Source organism: Ursus americanus, chromosome 21 (genome assembly GCF_024610735.1).
Source record: "Ursus americanus isolate L20-20 chromosome 21, mUrsAme1.1.p, whole genome shotgun sequence".
NCBI lineage: Eukaryota > Metazoa > Chordata > Mammalia > Carnivora > Ursidae > Ursus > Ursus americanus.
The window spans coordinates 43566939-43584107 of record NC_142147.1 but is presented as its reverse complement, the minus strand read 5'-3'; the positions used below and the strand labels follow the sequence as shown (position 1 = coordinate 43584107).

The window sequence follows — 17169 nt, the reverse complement described above, 5'->3', positions numbered from 1 at the left end:
ATGAGCCTTCAGGGGAGAGGACAAAGAATTTAGGGAACAATAAAATGTGGAGACAGCCAAAGGTATGAAGGGCTTCAGAAGTTGGCTGGGGACAGAGCCAGGGGTGACGGGGGGGGGGGGGGGGGGGCAAGACTGGGGGAGGGTCCAAGAGGGCGCCTGCTGGAGAGATCAGGACGTGGCCGGGGAAGTTGAAAACTGGGGCAAGATGGGAAAGGGACCAGCGGGGCACAGTGTGGGTGCGAGTTGCGGGGCATTGGACGTTGGTGTGTGTCACAGGCGCCAGGAGAGGATGTGAGAACAGCCTGTTCCACCGTTCCCATGCTGGTGGGGGTAGGGCGGCACGGGGAGAGGATGGGGCCTCAAGGAGGGTGGAGACTGGGAGAGTGTCTGGAACACTCTAGAATTTTTAGGAGATGTGGAAATAGCTGGTCCACCTCCTCTGGAAAAAGGATATATACCCGTTTTGGAAAAAGATATTTTTTCGGGGGGGGGGCAGGGGAGAGGCTGAGTCAGAGAAGCATCAGGTTTTAGCTCAGGGATGGAAAACTCAATGACAGGTAAGGGGGTGAGGCGGGTCAGGAAGACTTAGCCACCTGGCCAGTCCTGCCAGGAGGTTGGGCTGCTTCTCGGATCCGGACTTCCCACAAGAGGCCAGACCTTGGATTTTCACGTGGAATTCTGAGATTCAGAAAATCAGTTGGGCCCTGATCCCCAGGTCAAACTGCGAGTGTTTCATCAGGGCTGCTGCGTAGCCGGGCCAGGAGAGCCCCTGGAGGGAGGGGGTAATGGGACACCCCCGCTTCACTGTGTTCCCCCCTGGCCTGGAAGCAGGGGCTGATTTGCACCCGAAACCACCAACCAGACGACTGACAGTGGGAGGCCTACTCCCACCGATGAGGGCGGGGGCATGCAAATAAGCCAGCGCCGGGAGGGTGTGGCCTGGAGAGGCCGCAGCCAAAGGAGGCAGGGGCCCCTTGGCTCTGAGTCCCGCTGCAAAGGACAGATTTACCAGGCTGGAAATCCGGCTGTCTGTACAACCTCCAGATTTTTAAGTTTGACCACTAAATCTGAAACCGGCCCGCTCCGCTGGCTTTCTGGCCGATAGAAATGACTTCTTCGGTGCAATCTCTTCCTCTTTTCAACTTAAGGACTTTCTCACCTTCTGAGGGCTGGATTCCTGTCATTTGGGTTCCAAAGGAAGGAAATTAGCAAGGCTGGTGCTTAGGGAAGAGTGTGTGTGTGTGTGTGTGTGTGTGAGAGAGAGAGAGAGAGAGAGAGAGAGAGAGAGAGAGAGAGAGAGAGATGGCGTTTGGGACAAGGGGGACAGGAGGAGGGGGCTGACGCTGGACCACACCCTCATCAGTGACTCCAGGCAGCTGCCCAGCTAGTGAACACACAAGCCATTTCTATGAAACATTTATTTCCTTTGAAACTTCCAGAAACATGCCAAAAAATCTCAAGACAGGGATGGGGGGGGAGACAATAAAGAATAAAAAATCCAAATGAAACAAATCAACATAATGAAAAAAACCCCCTGCTATTTTCAAGCCTTCAGATAGAACACCAACCTCAAATTAAATAGATTTCTTTTTCAGAGATCCTTAAAAAATAACAGAAAACAAAACCAAAAAAATCATAATTTACACTTGTCAATGTACATGATTAGGTCCCCAAAATGATTTGAATGATCTGAAGAGATGAAGAGAACTTAAAAAAAGAGCGGGGGTGGGGGTGGGCAGCCTCCAGGTTAGGGTCTGAGGAAAGGGTGGTGGGGCGGTCCTGGAGAACCCTTCCAAAAACGGGGTGGGGAAGAGGGGCAGAGATATCACAGTAGTTGGCCAGGGCTGAGGACCAAGCTAGCCCCACACCTGCGGCCCTCCTCTCACTCCGAGGGCTTCTTCGGGACTGCAGCGCTGCTGGGGTCAGAGGTTGATCGCAGGGAGACAAGAGTGTCCTTTTCTGCTGCCCCTGCTGGCCCAGCCTGGCCCCTCCCCATCTCGCCTGGCACCTCTCTGAATGCCTGTGTCCCGTGTGGTCCCCACAGCCCCCTTCCCTGAGGTTTCTGGACCCAAAGAGAAAGCGGTGGGGTCTCTGGACCAGGGCTGGGCCACCTGGTGCTGGCTTCCAGCCCAGAGAGTGCTGCCTGGAGCGGGGCCAACTCCCCCTGCCTGGGGCCTCCCCAAATGGGAAAGCCCACCAGCCTGCTCCCCCAACTATATCCCTCGGGAGTCCTCCCACTGAGTCCCAGCCTGTGGGGGACACACCTTGATCCTCAGCTTGAGGTTGGGGGGAATCCACAGATTGTGGCCATACAGACTTGTTCTGGCGCAACTCTACATGAAAAAATAAATATATATATATATATCTTTTTGTTTTTAAAGGAAAAAAAAGAAACTCTGTTTCCTGGGTGAACAGCGTAGTACCGCTCTGGCTTGGCTGACTGGCAAGCTGCCCCTTATTGCCTTTAGAGAACCAGCATCCCGTGGGGGTTCACACAGCAAAGCACCCCCCTGGGGAGCACAGTGAGGGTGTCCGGATGTCGGCTTGCTCGCGAAGGGAAAACAAAACCAGAGAGGAGATGAAGACTGTTTTCTCATCAGCCCTGACCTGAGGGCTTCGTGGAGCCCCTCTTGGTGCCCGGAAGAGGCCCCGGCCGTGTGGTCAGAGCTGGTGGGGCTGGGGAGGAGAGATCGGGCTTTGCGGTCTGGGCAGAAGCTGGAAGGTGGCCTCTGGCGGTTGAGGGGCTGACCGAAAAAAGACTGTAGAAATGGTCCCAAGTGTGCAAATAGAGTTTCCCCTCAGAGAAGCTGACTCTGGATGCTGGGGCTTCCTCTCTCCAGCCTGCGGTCCCAAGAAAAGAATCGAAACTCTAAGAAAGTGCTCCGGGCGGCTTTTTGGAACAATACGGTTGGAAGGGTGTTATGTCCGTGCTTTCTGGAGTGAGCACACCAGTACTGAGAGCCCTGCCCAGTGTCCACACAGGCCCTCCTCTCTCTGGGGCCTGGGGGAGGCTTGGGCCAGTCTCACACTGATTTCTCATGCAGGGGGCTTGGCCCCACAAGCCCAAACTCTGTTGTACGCAGTGAAGAAACCTGGTTTGTGGACTCCTGGAGCTGTGGGGTTTGGAGACACACTCTGGCCCTCCCTTCTCCCCTTCCTACAGCTTCCGATGGCTTGGTCCTAGGAAGAGGCTAGGGCCCCCGGGGGCCAGGGTGGGCATGGTCCAGTGTCACGGACCAGAGCTGGGCAGTTCAGAGGAGGGGCCTGAGACCGGATCACCTTGTGGGACCGGAGGACCGCGAGCAGACAGCGGCCCAGCTCTGGTGAGGCCTACTGCCGTCCAGGGTCTCCATGTCCATGAGGAGGGTAGTGGGGCCCTGGCTGGGTCATCTCGGTCACACTCGCAACCGGGGAGCGAGCTGAGGGAGATGGGAGAGCGGGAGCCCACAGGTGGCCCGGCCAGGGGGCCTCGTCAGAGCTCCTTCTTCTCCCTGCAGAAGATCTCGGCGAACTTGCGCAGCTGCTCGCTGGCGGCCTGTGACTCCTCCTGCAAGCGCTGGTTGTTCTGTCGCAGGCTGGCCACCTCCGACTGCAGCACTGCCTTGTCCTGCTTCTCCTGTGGGGCGGGGCTGGCGTCAGCAGGTGGGAACAGCGGCGGCCTCCAGAGCGCCGGGCAGCCAGGGTTCAAATCCCAGCTGGGCTTGCTTGCTGGCTGCTAAGCGACCCTGGGCAAATCGCCTCATCTCTCTGGACCCGTCCCCCTCAACTCTTAGAACAGAGACCTCATGGCAATGATTATCACCTCAGTTTACCCTCACAGCCACCCATGGACTTGGGGGACTGCTGTTAGGCTCAGGTTCCCAGAAGAGGAAACCCAGCCTCGCACAGCAGGTGGGGAGCTGGGATGCGGACAAGGGCTGCCTGTACGGGCTCCGCTGGCCCTTCTGAGATGCCCTTCCAGTCTCTGTGACATCCCAAGGCAGCCGACTTGTCCAACGTCACACAGTATTACATGGTGGCATTGGAACCGGGGCCCCTAGGATTCCTGGGCTTGAGACTCGCACAATATATTCTGCCACCTTTTTGTCTTTTCCCCCAAAGTGTATAAAGCAACAAGCAGACGTTCTCTGCCCTTACTTCTCTCCCCCTGCTTCTACATCCTGGAGATAAGTATAACGAACAATTCGGAATGCTGCCTTCCAGATAACCCTCTGACCACGGACGTTACGCATTGTTTTTTCTTAAGTATGACGATGTTCTAGGCAACAGTTCTGTAGCTCGCTTAGTTCCTACTTGAGTGACTCGACTTCTTTTGTATGTCAGTAAATACACAGATTCCTGCTAGTGTTTTAACTGGCTGCAGAATATTCCACTGCACGGGTGTCCTGTCCTTTATATAACCACGCTCCTGTGGAGGGACAGCTGCACTGGAGCCAAGTTTTTATTGCCAACGGAGCAGCAGTGAACAACCCTGCTCACGGATCTCTGTCCCCATGCTTGAAATTCTGCTGGACAAATGCCCACAAGCAGAACTGCGGGATCGACAAGATGCAGAATCCCATTTGTTTTTAAATAAATATTGTCCAACTGCCCTCTGAAAACGTGGGGCCAATTTGTTCTTCCTCTAGGAATTTAGGAGTTTTCTCCATGTGCTTACCAAACTTCGGTGGTGTCACTTTCTACTCTTTGCTCATGACTGCATTCCTTCAAAGCTGGGTGGCGCCCCTAGGATGGGTGGGGTGGGGTGGGGACAGGTGCTTCAGCCTCGCGGCCCCCCGCCGCCCGAGCGTCGGGGAAACGAACAGGGCGGCGCACACCGCGAGGGCTGGCTGCCCGGCGGCCTTACCTTCTGGAGGTCTGTGTGTAGCTGCTTCAGCATCACCTCCAGCTGGTACACCTTGCCTGTCAGGTCCAGGGGAGGCTCCTCGCTGGAAACACAGGGAGCAGGGTGAGACTCAAGGCCCCCAGGCCCCGGGGAGGGTTCCAGACCCACGGGGCCCAGGACCCTCTTGTCCCTGAAGTTCTGGGGATCCCTATCCTTGCTGGGGTCCTGAGGGATGCCTGGAGGAGGGGCTCCGGGGGAAGCCTGAAGCCAGCCCTCCTCCCTGCTGCGCTCCACCCAGAGGGAGTATGTCTGTGGGTGTGCATGGGGGCTGTGGATCTGTGGATGTGGACGGGGCTTGCGGGTGCCTGTGGAAGGCTGGGTGTGTGCCTGCCCTGAAGAGTGCCCTCCCCCCAGGCACAGACCATGCCTGGACTTCAGGGAGAAACTCCTCCCAGGTGTGAGCACCTCACGTGGCACAATACAAAGAGACCGCCTGCGGACATCCACCGAGCACCCCGCAGACCTGGGCCCTGCGTCTGCAATGGGCAATGAACGGGAAGGCCTGCCCTTGGGGACTATAATAAAGGACACCGACAAAGATGATGGCAGCGTTGCCCTTCCAGAGAGCCTACCCTGTGCTGGGCACAGTCTCAGTTTAACACAGCTCCTGGCCCAACGTGGTCTGGGAGGGCACCGTGTCCTTATCCCCTAGAGAGGGCAACCCAGCCTATGGCTCCTCCTCTGTGCAGCCCCCCAGCCCTGGCCTGCTCGGCCTGCCCTGCGGAGGACTGGGGACGGGGCGGGGGGGGGGGGAGAGGGGGGCTGCAGCAGACCAGAGGGGAGAGAGAGGGGAGAGGACTCAGCCTGCCTTCCCGCCCCTTTCTTCCCCCTCCCCGATCTTGGATCCTGGGGACCTGCAGCTGCTGGGGAGGTGGGAGGCAGGTGGGAGAGGGTCACCAGCTCAGGGGCGAAGGGATTGAGGGTGCTCGCCCGGAGGCCACGGCCCTGCCATTCCCACAGCCAGCCTGCCCCCCCCCCCCCCGCCCACTCCTCCCTCGTTCCTCCCCTCGCGGCAGTGCCTGCCTTATTCCTGCGATTATAGTTGGGCCTATATCTACCACCTCTTTGGTGGAGGTTGAGTTCTAAAGCCAGGGAAAGAGGAGTGTGAAGAAGAGTCAAAAAAAAAGAAGAGTCAGAAAAACCCAGAAGAGTCAAAATTTCCGTCGAAAATCCCTCCATTTGCCCATAAAGTGCAGCGCCCCGCTGATGTACACGTCAGCCTGCACGGCGAGGTGCGCCGGTGAGAGTGACGCGAACTCCTGAAATCCACGGACGTGCAAACATGCCCTTTCCACTCTGTCTCCCTCTTTTTAATTGTATTTCCGGCCAAGCGAGTGCAGTCAGATATGCTGCACTAGATGTGAGAAGACAGATGTGAGCGGTCTGTCTCCCCGTCCTCCTCCGTCCCTGCCGGGTCCATGGACAGCCCAGCTCCTGGGTCCATGGACAGTCCAGCTCGGGCTGCCAGGGGAGAGGTGACCGTCTGCATAATTCAGGCATGTATAGAGGGGACCCAGGAGCAGATGGAGGGGAAATGAAACGCAGGAAGGGACCAGGGTGGGGGGTACCATGGGGGGCACTCCTTAGCGCTTCACAACTTAGAAGTGAACTGACTGTACGGCTTATAGTGCTGTCTCCATCCATGGGGATGGGGCTAACCTGGACTCGGCCACCACTGGGTCCCCGTGCGTGGATTACTCCACAGTCTGTTGGGGAGAAGAGTAGATGTCTCCCCCAACTAGTGTGGAGGGGGTGGTGGGGGATGCCGAGCAGCAGCTGCCTCTCACCCCCCACCCCCGTGGCCCCTCTTTCACTGGCCGTGGATCTGGGTTGTAGGGACTCAGGCTGCCGGCCTCCAGGTGTTCCCAGGGAAACCTCACCTCATGGTTGGGGTGGTCCTGGGAGTGGGGGGCCCCCTCTCCAGGCTCAGGTGGCTGTGGACAGGACTGTGTGCAGGTGGGACCTCCGGGCTCAGAGCTGGGTCGTTGAGGGAGAAAAGCGAGACGGCTCTTTGCACTGCCCAGGAGAGAGAGGGGAGAGGGGTCAGCCGGGCTCCCCGTCCCTCCACCCCCCTGTACCTCTGCCCCACTGACTAACCACCTTTCCCGCACACCTCCCAGCCAAACCACCCCGACATTCCCAATCACTTTTGCTCGATAACACAGGCATTTAGGATGGGTTCCTGCCCCAAACCCAAACCAGGTGACACACAAAAATCCCATCCTGATTCTGAGCAAGATTCTGGACCCAATGAACGGTTTAAACAAAATTCAAGGGATAGAAACAAGTGAAATGACATTGTGAGAGTAACCACCCAAATTCGGCATAAATGACCTGGTTTCATCAACAAGGAATGATATGCAAAACATGGCCACAAGTGGATGAGGTTGAAGCTGGGTGAGGAGTTCATGGGGATTCATTTGCACTATGGTTTTGAGAATGTCTGTGAAATTTCAAAAGTGAAAAGAGAAGCAAGCCAGAGAATACTATCCTACTGAAGAGAGAAAAGACATCCCATGGTGGTTAAGGCTCCGATTCCTAGGTCCCACCCTAGACTCACCCTGGGGACGGGGCCTGAGCACTTGCATTTTTAAACGGGGACCAGGAGATGATCTGTCAGGGTAAGAACTGGTGGCAGCCGGACCCTCTCAGAGCCACTAGGTCAGTGAGCCCCGGGGACAGCTGGACAGTGGAATATGTGGGCACAGAAAACCGGGGGGGGGGGAGTCCCTGCGTGCCCGTTGGGCACAGGTGCCACCAGGAGCTCAGGGGCACAAGCTGGCCACCCAGCTAAGGCAGGCCCCCGATTCAAGTTTTGACATTTTTAAAGAAGTTTTTATTTTGTTTTTGAAGATTTTTTATTTATTTGAGAGAGACTAAGAGAGCGAGAAAGAGCACGAGTGGAGGGAGAGGCAGAGGCAGAGGGAGAAGAAGGCTCCTCGCTGAGCAGGGAGCCCAACACAGGGCTCGATCCCAGGACTCTTGGATCATGACCTGAGCCAAAGGCGGACACTTAACCCAATGAGTCACCCAGGTGTCCCAGATGTTGATGTGTCTTGTTACCAGCAATGGTGACCTTGCTCCCTTGGTTAAAGGGCTGTCCACTGGCTCTCTCCATTGTGAAGTGACTACTGTTCCCTTCCAATAGCCACTGAGTTAGGAGTGAGATGCTGAGTCTGGCCCGCTCCCAACAGCGAAAGGAAACGAAGCCCCACCTCCTGGAGGGACAAGTATGAAAGCACTTGGGGACTACGCAATCGTTCATTAAATATTTTGGGGTAGATACTTTGAGGCTATGTAAACACTTTGCTTCTGCTGAAAGTCTCCCCACTAATTTTAGAAATCATCAATCACTACTGTGTTATTTTAATGATGACTTTCCATTTTCCTCATTCCTTCTAGATGAACGGGGATCCTCTTATAAGGAAGAGCTGTCACAGAGCCACCGTCTGTCTATTCAGTTACTACTTACATGAGCACGGACTCAGGGACATTTATTCTCTTCTTTGGGTTAGAATCCAATACCGCTCTTATTTATTTTGTTGTTCAACTGCTCCAACTTCGGCCACTGGCAGCTCTTCAGGATGACTCCCGTGTCCCCCTGACTGCTCCATTCCCCCCACCCCCTTTGCTAAAGCATTTCCTTACTTTCTAGCACCCCAAGATGTAATCTCCTTTACTTTTTTTTCTGGAATATTTTGAAGCAAACCCCATATTATTTTTGTGGTTCACCCACAGAAGCTTCCCTATGCCATAGCTATCACGCCGTGAATATACCTACCGAAATTAACAATAATTCCTTTAGTCTTTTCCATCTGTCTGAATCACACAGGATAACGCACATACAACATCCCGGAAACAAACCAACCAAGCTCACAGCTCTGCTGCCGGCCCGCGCCCTGCTCCACAGGGAAGTAACTGCCACTGTGGCACTGGTGTGTTTCCTTCCAGGCCTTTCTGCTACACAGTCCCACATCACCCATTACCTAACCTTCTGTGGTGTTGCGGGGGTTCATTTATTAATTTCATAGAGAAGGAGGAGAAACCCCCCTGGGGGACTCTGATGTGCCACCAACCTGCTCCCCCAGCTTTCTCACAGGTGGTGCTGGCTCCTTAGGCAAGGTGGGGGGGTGGAGCAGTGTAAATGGGGTGGCTGCGGGGAGGTGGGGCTCTGGTTGCCCCAGTCTCTCCCAGAAGCCCACAGCGGGGGCTCAGTGTCTGGACAGCTCTGCCTTCTGAAGACAATACCACAGGTGCTGGTGGCATCTGGTCTTCAGGGAGCGGCTTGGAACCTCCCCGCTGCTTCCCACAGACCAGTGGTCTTGGCCCCGGGATGCCTGGACACCCATGGGAAGAGAGAGGTGGGGAGAGAGTAGGTGGCCCCGCTGCCTGGCACCCCTCCCGGGACATGCCCCCACACTCCCCATGCATCCCCTCAGATGAAGAGCCAGCTGCTTGGGGAACCCAGGGAGTGAGACCCCCTGGGGACCCTGTGGAGACTTGGAGAGTCCAATTGATAAAGGCCCTCAGATTCTCTCCCTGGATCCTGAATCTGGGGTTAAAATCCCAAACGGCCTCAGGGACGCACAGGTGCTACAAATGCTGACGCGCGTTCGTTTGTAAGCGCGGGAAGTCTACGTAAACCCATCAGTGCTTACAGACACCTTACAGTAGGAATGTCACCTTGACTTTACAGATGAGCAAACTGAGGCAGCAGAAGCCAACCCCTTGTCACCCAGCTCATCAGTGGAGAAGCTGGGGTTCAAACCCAGGCTGGAGGCTCTGCTTTCCTTTTTAACCACGCCTGACCTTTCCTCCCTCAGGAGACAAGGATGCCTTCACTTGTCACATCCTGCGCTGGCCCCACTCCTTCCCCTCCCTCCCAAAGTCCTGGACCCAAGTAATGTTCAGCCTGACACTGCCCGTGACTTGTAGGGGGACGTGAAGTCCTTGGGGCCGGCAGCATCGAGTTTGTGGCATCAACGAATAAACGGATAAAAAAAATGAACTTTTTGTCCCCCAAGTCACCACCGCCTTCCCTCAGTGGCCATTCAGATCATGGGTAAGAGGTGAGGTCTGCCCAAGTCCACGCCAGGATGGACACACCACGGGGTGATGGTCAACTGGGCCACATTTAGAGGAAAGGCTTCCCTGTGCCAAGACTCCCGAGATTTGTGGGGAGAAAGGGCTTGTGCATTGTCCATCTGGCAGTGCCAGGGCCTGCATCCAGCTTACACCGCACCTGCCACACACGAGGGGCCCCCTTCCCCTGCTCACCCACGGGGTCCTCCACCTCCGTCTCTGCAGCTCGGAGAGGTGAAGAACTGTAGCTCAGTGAGTTACAACCCGAATTCATCTCAATGAGGAGAGCGCCTGAGCGTATGTACAAAAGTGTAAGAGCATCTGAGTTTCTTTTTCTATAAGTGGTCTGTTTCCTATGCCCATCTTTCTGGAGGATCTTTAGGCCTGGTTTCGAATCCTGACCCCGTGTGCCCGTGGCCAGGTGGGGGATGCTGGCAGCTGAGCCTCAGTTTCCTCATCTGTAAACAGGAATCCTAACACATCCCTGAGACCAGAGGTTAGAAGTGATGTCTGTAAGGTGATAAAGTGCTGGCTCTGTGGAGATGCCCTGTAATGTGATGGTGGCCGTGTCACCTCCTCCCAGAAGTGCCGTGGAGCAACCCTCTCCTCCGCTGTGTGTCAGAGCTCTGAGGGTCCAGTTTACCTGCAGTACTGGGCCCCTGCTAGCAGCCATTCCCCTGCCGGTGGTTCCTGAGCATAAGGCGGGGGTAGACCAGAGGCCCAGCCTGGTGTTCTCCGACCGCTTTCCCTCCCACCCTGCCCACCCCCGGAGGCCTGACTGTCTTCATCCTGTGATGGGAGAGGCTGCAAGGTAGGATGGAAGAGACCAAAGGAGCAGACAAGGAGGGAAGCTTTCTCCAGGCCATGTGCCAGATGTGGACTGACCCAAACATGGCAACAGGAAGGCCACGTACCCTATGGGTCTGGTTTAAGGGATCCTGCTCTGAGCCAGACCCATTCAGGGCATCCAGCAGTGACCAAGATGGTCCTGGGTCCTGCCCTCCCAGTCCAGCAGGGAAGACAGACCCACCACCGGATAGCAGTGGCCCTGAGTGGTCAGTGCTGGGCGAGCCCAGAGCAGGTGCCAAATCCAGACTACGGGATATCAGGGAGGGCTTCCTGAAGAAAGGACAGCAAAGCTATCATCTAAAAGATGAAAAAAAGAGCCAGAAGAATATGTTCATGTCTGTCAGGGGTCACCATAGGTCTCATTTTACAGATGAGGAACTGATGCTTAGAAAGACAAAGCTGCTTGCCCAAGGTCACGTGGGAAGGAAATGGCAGAGTGCTAGCTGTCCCTCATTATCTGTTTTCCCTTTTTCCCTAAGAACAAATCCCAAACGTTCGCTGGGCACATGGCCTCATTCTGCAGGCAGCCTGTCCTGGAGCTATTAGGTACGGCTGTGTGTGACACTCCGGCCCATGGTAAGGAAGTGGAGGAGGAGTGTCAGGGGATGTGTCCTCTCTCCTGCTGCTCGGAGCTGGACACAGTGGCCTGCACTCTAGAAGCCATCTTGGACCGTGAGGGTGAGGCCCCCGGAAATGGCAGAGGGCACAAGGAGCCTGCACCCTAGTGCATTTTTTTTTAAAGATTTTATTTATTTATTTGCAGAGAGAGAGAGAGACAGCGGAGAGGGAATACAAGCAGGGGGAGTGGAAGAGGGAGAAGCAGGCTCCCCACTGAGCAGGGAACCTGATGTGGGGCTTGATCCCAGGACCCTGGGATCATGACCTAAGCCAAAGGCAGACGCCTAACAACTGAGCCACCCAGGCGCCCCGCCCTAATGCAATTTATGGAACTTCGGCTCCAGTCCCAGGCTACCCACTCCAGGAATTTTCACCTGCATAAGACCTTGCACGCTTAAGTCATTGTTACTTTGGGTTTTCTGCCGCTTGCAGCCAGAGCAAATCTAAATACAACTTGGAGGACTATAAGTTCGCCCTGTGACATGATACAAGGGACCGCCTGTTGAGGGCTCGTTCTGTGCCTGATGTGTTTCACACATGGTGTTTCATGCAATCCTCACTGCGGCCCCAGGCACGTTCCTGTTCTGTAGATCAGACAGGCAAATACACTTGCCCAGGACTGCACAGTGAGCCAGAGCCAGGGCAGGATGTGAACCTGCCTCCCCCTAATTCTGGATCCTGCGTGTGCCCTACTTCAAAGCCCTAAGGCCTTCTGCTGGTCCTTCTAGAGCAGAGCGGGGGGAGGGATGGGGCCAGGTGGGGTGGAAGGTGCCTACCTTCGTAGGCCTTGGCTGCGTTCACTAGACTGGACCATTCAAGGCCAGCAGCTGTGTCTGGCAGGGGCATCATCCCGGGGTCAAGGCGCCGCAGTGGCCGGTCCCGCCCATCGGTCAGCGAGAGCTCCGAGGCAGAGATGGTGGCTGGGTAGGAAGAGCGGGGGGTGGGGGTGAGGAGGATGACAACGTGAAGGAAACAAAGACGCTCATCCATTCTGTTTTACTTTCTGTGTAGCTCTATCTATTACGCTATATAATTGTTATAACAGCACATACGATCAAATAAATATGTTACCATCATTGGAAGATGCCAAATGCCAGCAGGTAAGAGGGTGGGAGTGTCAGGTGTTTATGTGGGTGGGGATGGGGTGAGAGGGACAGAACAGTGGGAGGTGAAGTCCGAGGTGACGGGGCTGGACCGAGTGGGGCCTTGTAGGTCAGGAGGACTCTGTCTTTTACTCTGAGTGGGATGGAGCCACAGGTGGGCTCTGAGCAGGGGGGGATGCGACCTGATGCAGGCGCTCACAGGCTCCCCCTGGCTGTGTGCGGAGGCAGGACCGTGTGGGGGTGGGGAGCAAGGAGGCAGTGAGGAGGCTGCTGGGGAGAGTGGACAGCACTGGGTGAGGTGGGGGGGGTGGTGTTTTTGTGGCAGGTCCTGGAATGATTTTGTACGTGAAACCAAACGGACTCCCAGAAGAGGGGAGGTGAGTGTGGGCCAGAGAGAAGTGTGTAGGGTGACCTCAGAATTCTGAAGCCAGCCCTGAGATGGGGAGGCCGGGGGTGGGCCACAAGTTTGTTTCTGGAGGTGTGGAGAGGGGGAGGCAGTGCTAGGCCACAAATATAAATCGGGGTCGTCAGTGTGTGGCCAGTGTCTGGTGGCGGCAGCGTCACCGTGGGGAGACCTGCTGGGTCCCTGTCTAGAAGGCAGGGCAGAGAGAGGCCCCTGGTGTCTCCGGGTTGGGAGTGACAGCAGCAGCAGCTGCATTTGCTGCAGCCATCGGCTGAGTCCCATGTGCCGGGCGGAGGCCCCGGGCCTCATCTTGCTGACCCCTCACAGCTGCCAAAGGGGAGGGGACAGAGGACGGCCATGGAGCACAGAGAGGTCAGGAGGTGACTCAGGCAGGAAAGGCAGGGCCCAACCATGCTGGGCGCGCTCTGGGGACCACCATCTCACAGCCTCACCTCCAATAGCTGGGAGGGAGGCGCTGTGATGACCCCCCGTGTTGTGGAGGGGGAAACCGAGGCTCAGAGTGAGATGCCTGGCTCGAGTTCACACTCGCTGGCAGTGGCACTTGACTTTGAACTGCATGGTCTGACGCTGACCCTGCTCGACACCCAACCCCACCAGGCTTTGGGGTTTAGAAGGTCCCTGTTAATACTCTGTCCTAACCCTGCTCTCCAGTCCCGAGGTACAAACCTGACTCACAGGGGGATTAAAATGCTTGCTCCAGACGGAAGAATACCAACATAATAATAAAGAGCTAGTGCTCTTCAGTGCTTACTGCACCTGTCAGGGACAGTACGCAGCATCTTCCACGTACTAACGTGTCTGAGTCTCGGTTTAATGCGGTGAGGGGTAGGCCGGCCTAGAGCTGAGACGGGGATGAGGACGGACAGGGAGCAGGCTTTGGGGAGGTCCACCTCAACGATATCCAGTCCTCAGCCCAAACTCCTGGGGTAGACACATCTCCGAAGTCAAGATCTGTCTGCCGCAGAGGGAGCTGCACAGGTGCTGCCGATTACACACCAGCCCCCGGAAAGGCTGGGCAGCACCCGTAGTCAGGGCCAGCGATCTGCAATTGAAGTCACGATTGCTCACACCACGTGGGGTAGAAAAGGGCAATAAACAAACAGCCCCGTGGCTGTCTGGGTTGGGTTTTGCTGCTCAATGAGCCTGGCCTGAACTTCTGCATCACCTCTCAGTTTTGGACCTTTGGGGTTGTGCATAAGGGATTAGAGGGGGGCTGGAGGCAGGGCCCGCCCTGCCGGTGCACGGGTTTTGATGGGGGCCATGTGCATTGTGACCCCTTTGTGGGGGATGCTGCGTAAGTAGTCGCTGGATGAGTAAAAGGATGGATGAGTCACCCCCTTACACCTCCTCCCTCCAAGAGTTGGCAGACTTGGGGCGAATCAGGTAAGTAAATAAACATTCACGAAACCATCTGCTTGCTGCTGGAACAGGGAGCTGGGGGAGCAGCTAACGGAAAGCCCGATCCTCAGGGCCTTCCTATCTGCAGCCGTGGGGGCTAAAACCCCCCTCTGGCATCAGATGACTCCAATCTTTGGGCAGTCCAGACTTCTAGCGAGGTGGTCCCCAGGAGACCCCGTGATGCTTGGCTAACAATCCCTTGTTCTGTCGGTGACACACAGTGCCCGACCAACAGTACCCCTCCCGAAGCTCCTACGTACCCCAGCTCCCCACCTCGCCTGACAACAACACTGATGACCTCCAGTGTAGACTGCCCCCAACTTCCCAACACTGGGGGAAACCCCCCACCAGCCCCGGTGCGCCCAGGCTCACATTTCTTCTCGGGGAAGCCATTGCCTGTTGCAGGGACAGTGCTGGGGCTGCTGCCGCCGGGTGGGTGGGGGTGCTGGTGCTGGCGGCGGGCGGGCAGCGTGCTGGAGGGGAAGGCGCAGGTGCTGGTGAATAGCACGTCACTGGGGAGGCCCGGCTCCAGGCTGGCAGGGTTGGCAAAGCTGGGCTCCCGCCGCCCGCTGCACAGACTCTCGTCAGACAGCGTCCGCTGCAGGCTCTTGTGTGGTGACTGTTGACGAGACAGGGACAGTCATGGGGCGCGGTCATGGCCTGGCTCCTGGTCATTGTCCTCACAGGTGTCTTCCCATCCCAGACAGCTGTGCGTCTTACCCACCCAGCATCTCTTTCTGCTCAAAGCACCTCAAGTTTCCCCTGGGGATACCTCCTCTCCTCCTCCCTCCCCTCCTGCTCCTGGCCCTCTCGAGGCCATCGCCACCCTCCTGCTCTTGGTAAGGTTAGGGAAGGTGGTGTGACCTAAGCTGGCCTTATGGGAGCCAGTCCTTGGTGGGGACCACTGGAGACAGCTTGGTCCCAGAAGAGTATGGCCAACCAGGAGTAGGCGGGGACAAGAATGAAGAGAAGCAGTGTCGAGGGATTAAGGGAGCCTTATGTTTCCCCTGCCTTTGGGTAACAAGAGCCTGAATTTCCCCAGGGAACCCCACCCCCACTCTTGGTCCACAAGGTTTGGGTGGGAGGAAGCTGCTTCCACTCTGGGCCCCAGGAGAGGGACATGAGAGCCAGTAAGAGCATCCCTTTCCAGTCACGTGAGCTACCCTAGAGAGGAATGAATCCTCTACATGCCTGCCAAGGCTGGCTTATGCTGTGATTTGGCCCCTAATTTGACGACCTGACTCCTGGCTATGAAGCCACATACACCAAAATGGGGCTGGCAGGTGCCGCAGGTGGAGGCCACAGGCAGGAAGCTCTGTCCTGCTCCTGCGCCCTCCTCCCGCGCACTCCCATGGCTACCGGCCCGCCCGATACTACATACTCCTGCATCTCTCTCCTGCTCGGGCACCAGGTTGTCCATGATGATGAGCTTTTTCAGGTCGTCCTCAATGGTGGATTTGTAGTTCTTCCGTGGGGAGCGGAGGTCTCGGAGGGATGCCCTCAGCCGTGGCTGCCCGAAGACGTTTTTCGTATTGGTGTCCACCTGCCTGGAATGAGAGGATTGGGGTCAGAGGGGCCTTGCAGAAGCTCATGCTGCTTCTCAAAGCGGTCCTGACCCAAGAAGGCTGGCTGCCCCCTTCACCTGCTGGAAGTGAGCCGGAAGAGGGATCACATTTATTCTCTCCATTCACTCATCCCACAAGATTTCCTGGGAACCTGCCCTGGGCTGTGCCTGTTCTAGGCGGGGGACACACAACAGTGAATATGGAGCTGACCTCCAGTCACGGAGATCCACAATGAATAAATGAACAGAAAGAGAGATCCCATAAGGTGGGGCAGAGGGAGGAGCTCTGAAGAAAAATAAAGCCAGGTAAACGGGTGGGGATCAGTGGGGATGGAGCATGGCTCTTCTAAGGGGGTGAGAGCAAAGAAGAACACTCCAGGTGGAAGGAAGCAGGTGCTGGGCTCTGAGGGGGTCAAGCCTGGTGAGTGAGGAGTGGAGGAGGCCCATGGGTTGGTGATGAGTGAGGGGACAGGGAAGGGATGAGTGGTGCAAGGTCAAGTCTGGGAGGGGACGGGACAGACCTCGCAGGAACTCAGAAGCCACAGAGGACACCTGGGACTGCCTTTGGGATGGAAGCCTCTGAGATTCTGAGCGGGTGAGTGTGAGGTCCTGATCTGTGTTTTATTTTTTTTTAATTTTTTATTTATTTTTTAAAAGATTTTATTTATTTATTTGACAGAGATAGAGACAGCCAGCGAGAGAGGGAACACAAGCAGGGGGAGTGGGAGAGGAAGAAGCAGGCTCATAGCAGAAGAGCCTGATGTGGGGCTCGAGCCCATAACACCAGGATCACGCCCTGAGCCGAAGGCAGACGCTTAACGCCTGTGCCACCCAGGCGCCCCTGATCTGTGTTTTAGAAGGATCACTCTGGTGGCTGGACAGAACAGACACCCTCACAGAAGCGGGGCCAAGCTTGGGGGGAGAGAGATTGTGAGAAAGTTCCTGCAGTTGTTCAGGTGGGATGAGGGTGGCCCAGACCAAGGTTTCCAATCGCAGAAGAGGGATGGGGTCTCGGGCTCTCATAGAGGGATAATCTCCTGGCAGTCAGGGCCCCATGGTGAATGTGGGGCCACAGACAGCAGACCTCTGGCCAAGTGCTCCAGGGTCTGTCGTCAGATGTCCCTAACTTCAGTTTCCTCATCTGTCACGTGGAAAAAGAGAGTTCACGAATCATGGGGTGGCTGGGAGGCTCAAAAGATGAGGCACCTGAACCCTGACCAGGGCCCCGGAGCCCCCTCACTGTCAC

General features: G+C 56.3%; 1 protein-coding gene across 6 annotated transcripts in view; it reads right to left on the bottom strand.

Annotated features, from left to right (window-relative positions):
- Positions 1–1403: 1403 nt before the first annotated feature.
- Positions 1404–17169, bottom strand: part of SIPA1L3 (signal induced proliferation associated 1 like 3) — a 225285-nt gene continuing 209519 nt past the window's right edge. For 5 of the 6 annotated variants that reach the window (XM_045786053.2, XM_045786088.2, XM_045786081.2 and 2 more), the window contains exons 17-22: positions 15741–15906; positions 14732–14978; positions 12211–12354; positions 6766–6901; positions 4847–4928; positions 1404–3616 (exon numbers count right to left, since the gene is read on the bottom strand). In XM_045786053.2, the coding sequence (XP_045642009.2) occupies positions 3473–3616; positions 4847–4928; positions 6766–6901; positions 12211–12354; positions 14732–14978; positions 15741–15906 (919 nt within the window). In that variant the 3' untranslated portion in view covers positions 1404–3472. The other variant, XM_087870714.1, reaches the window with a different exon arrangement.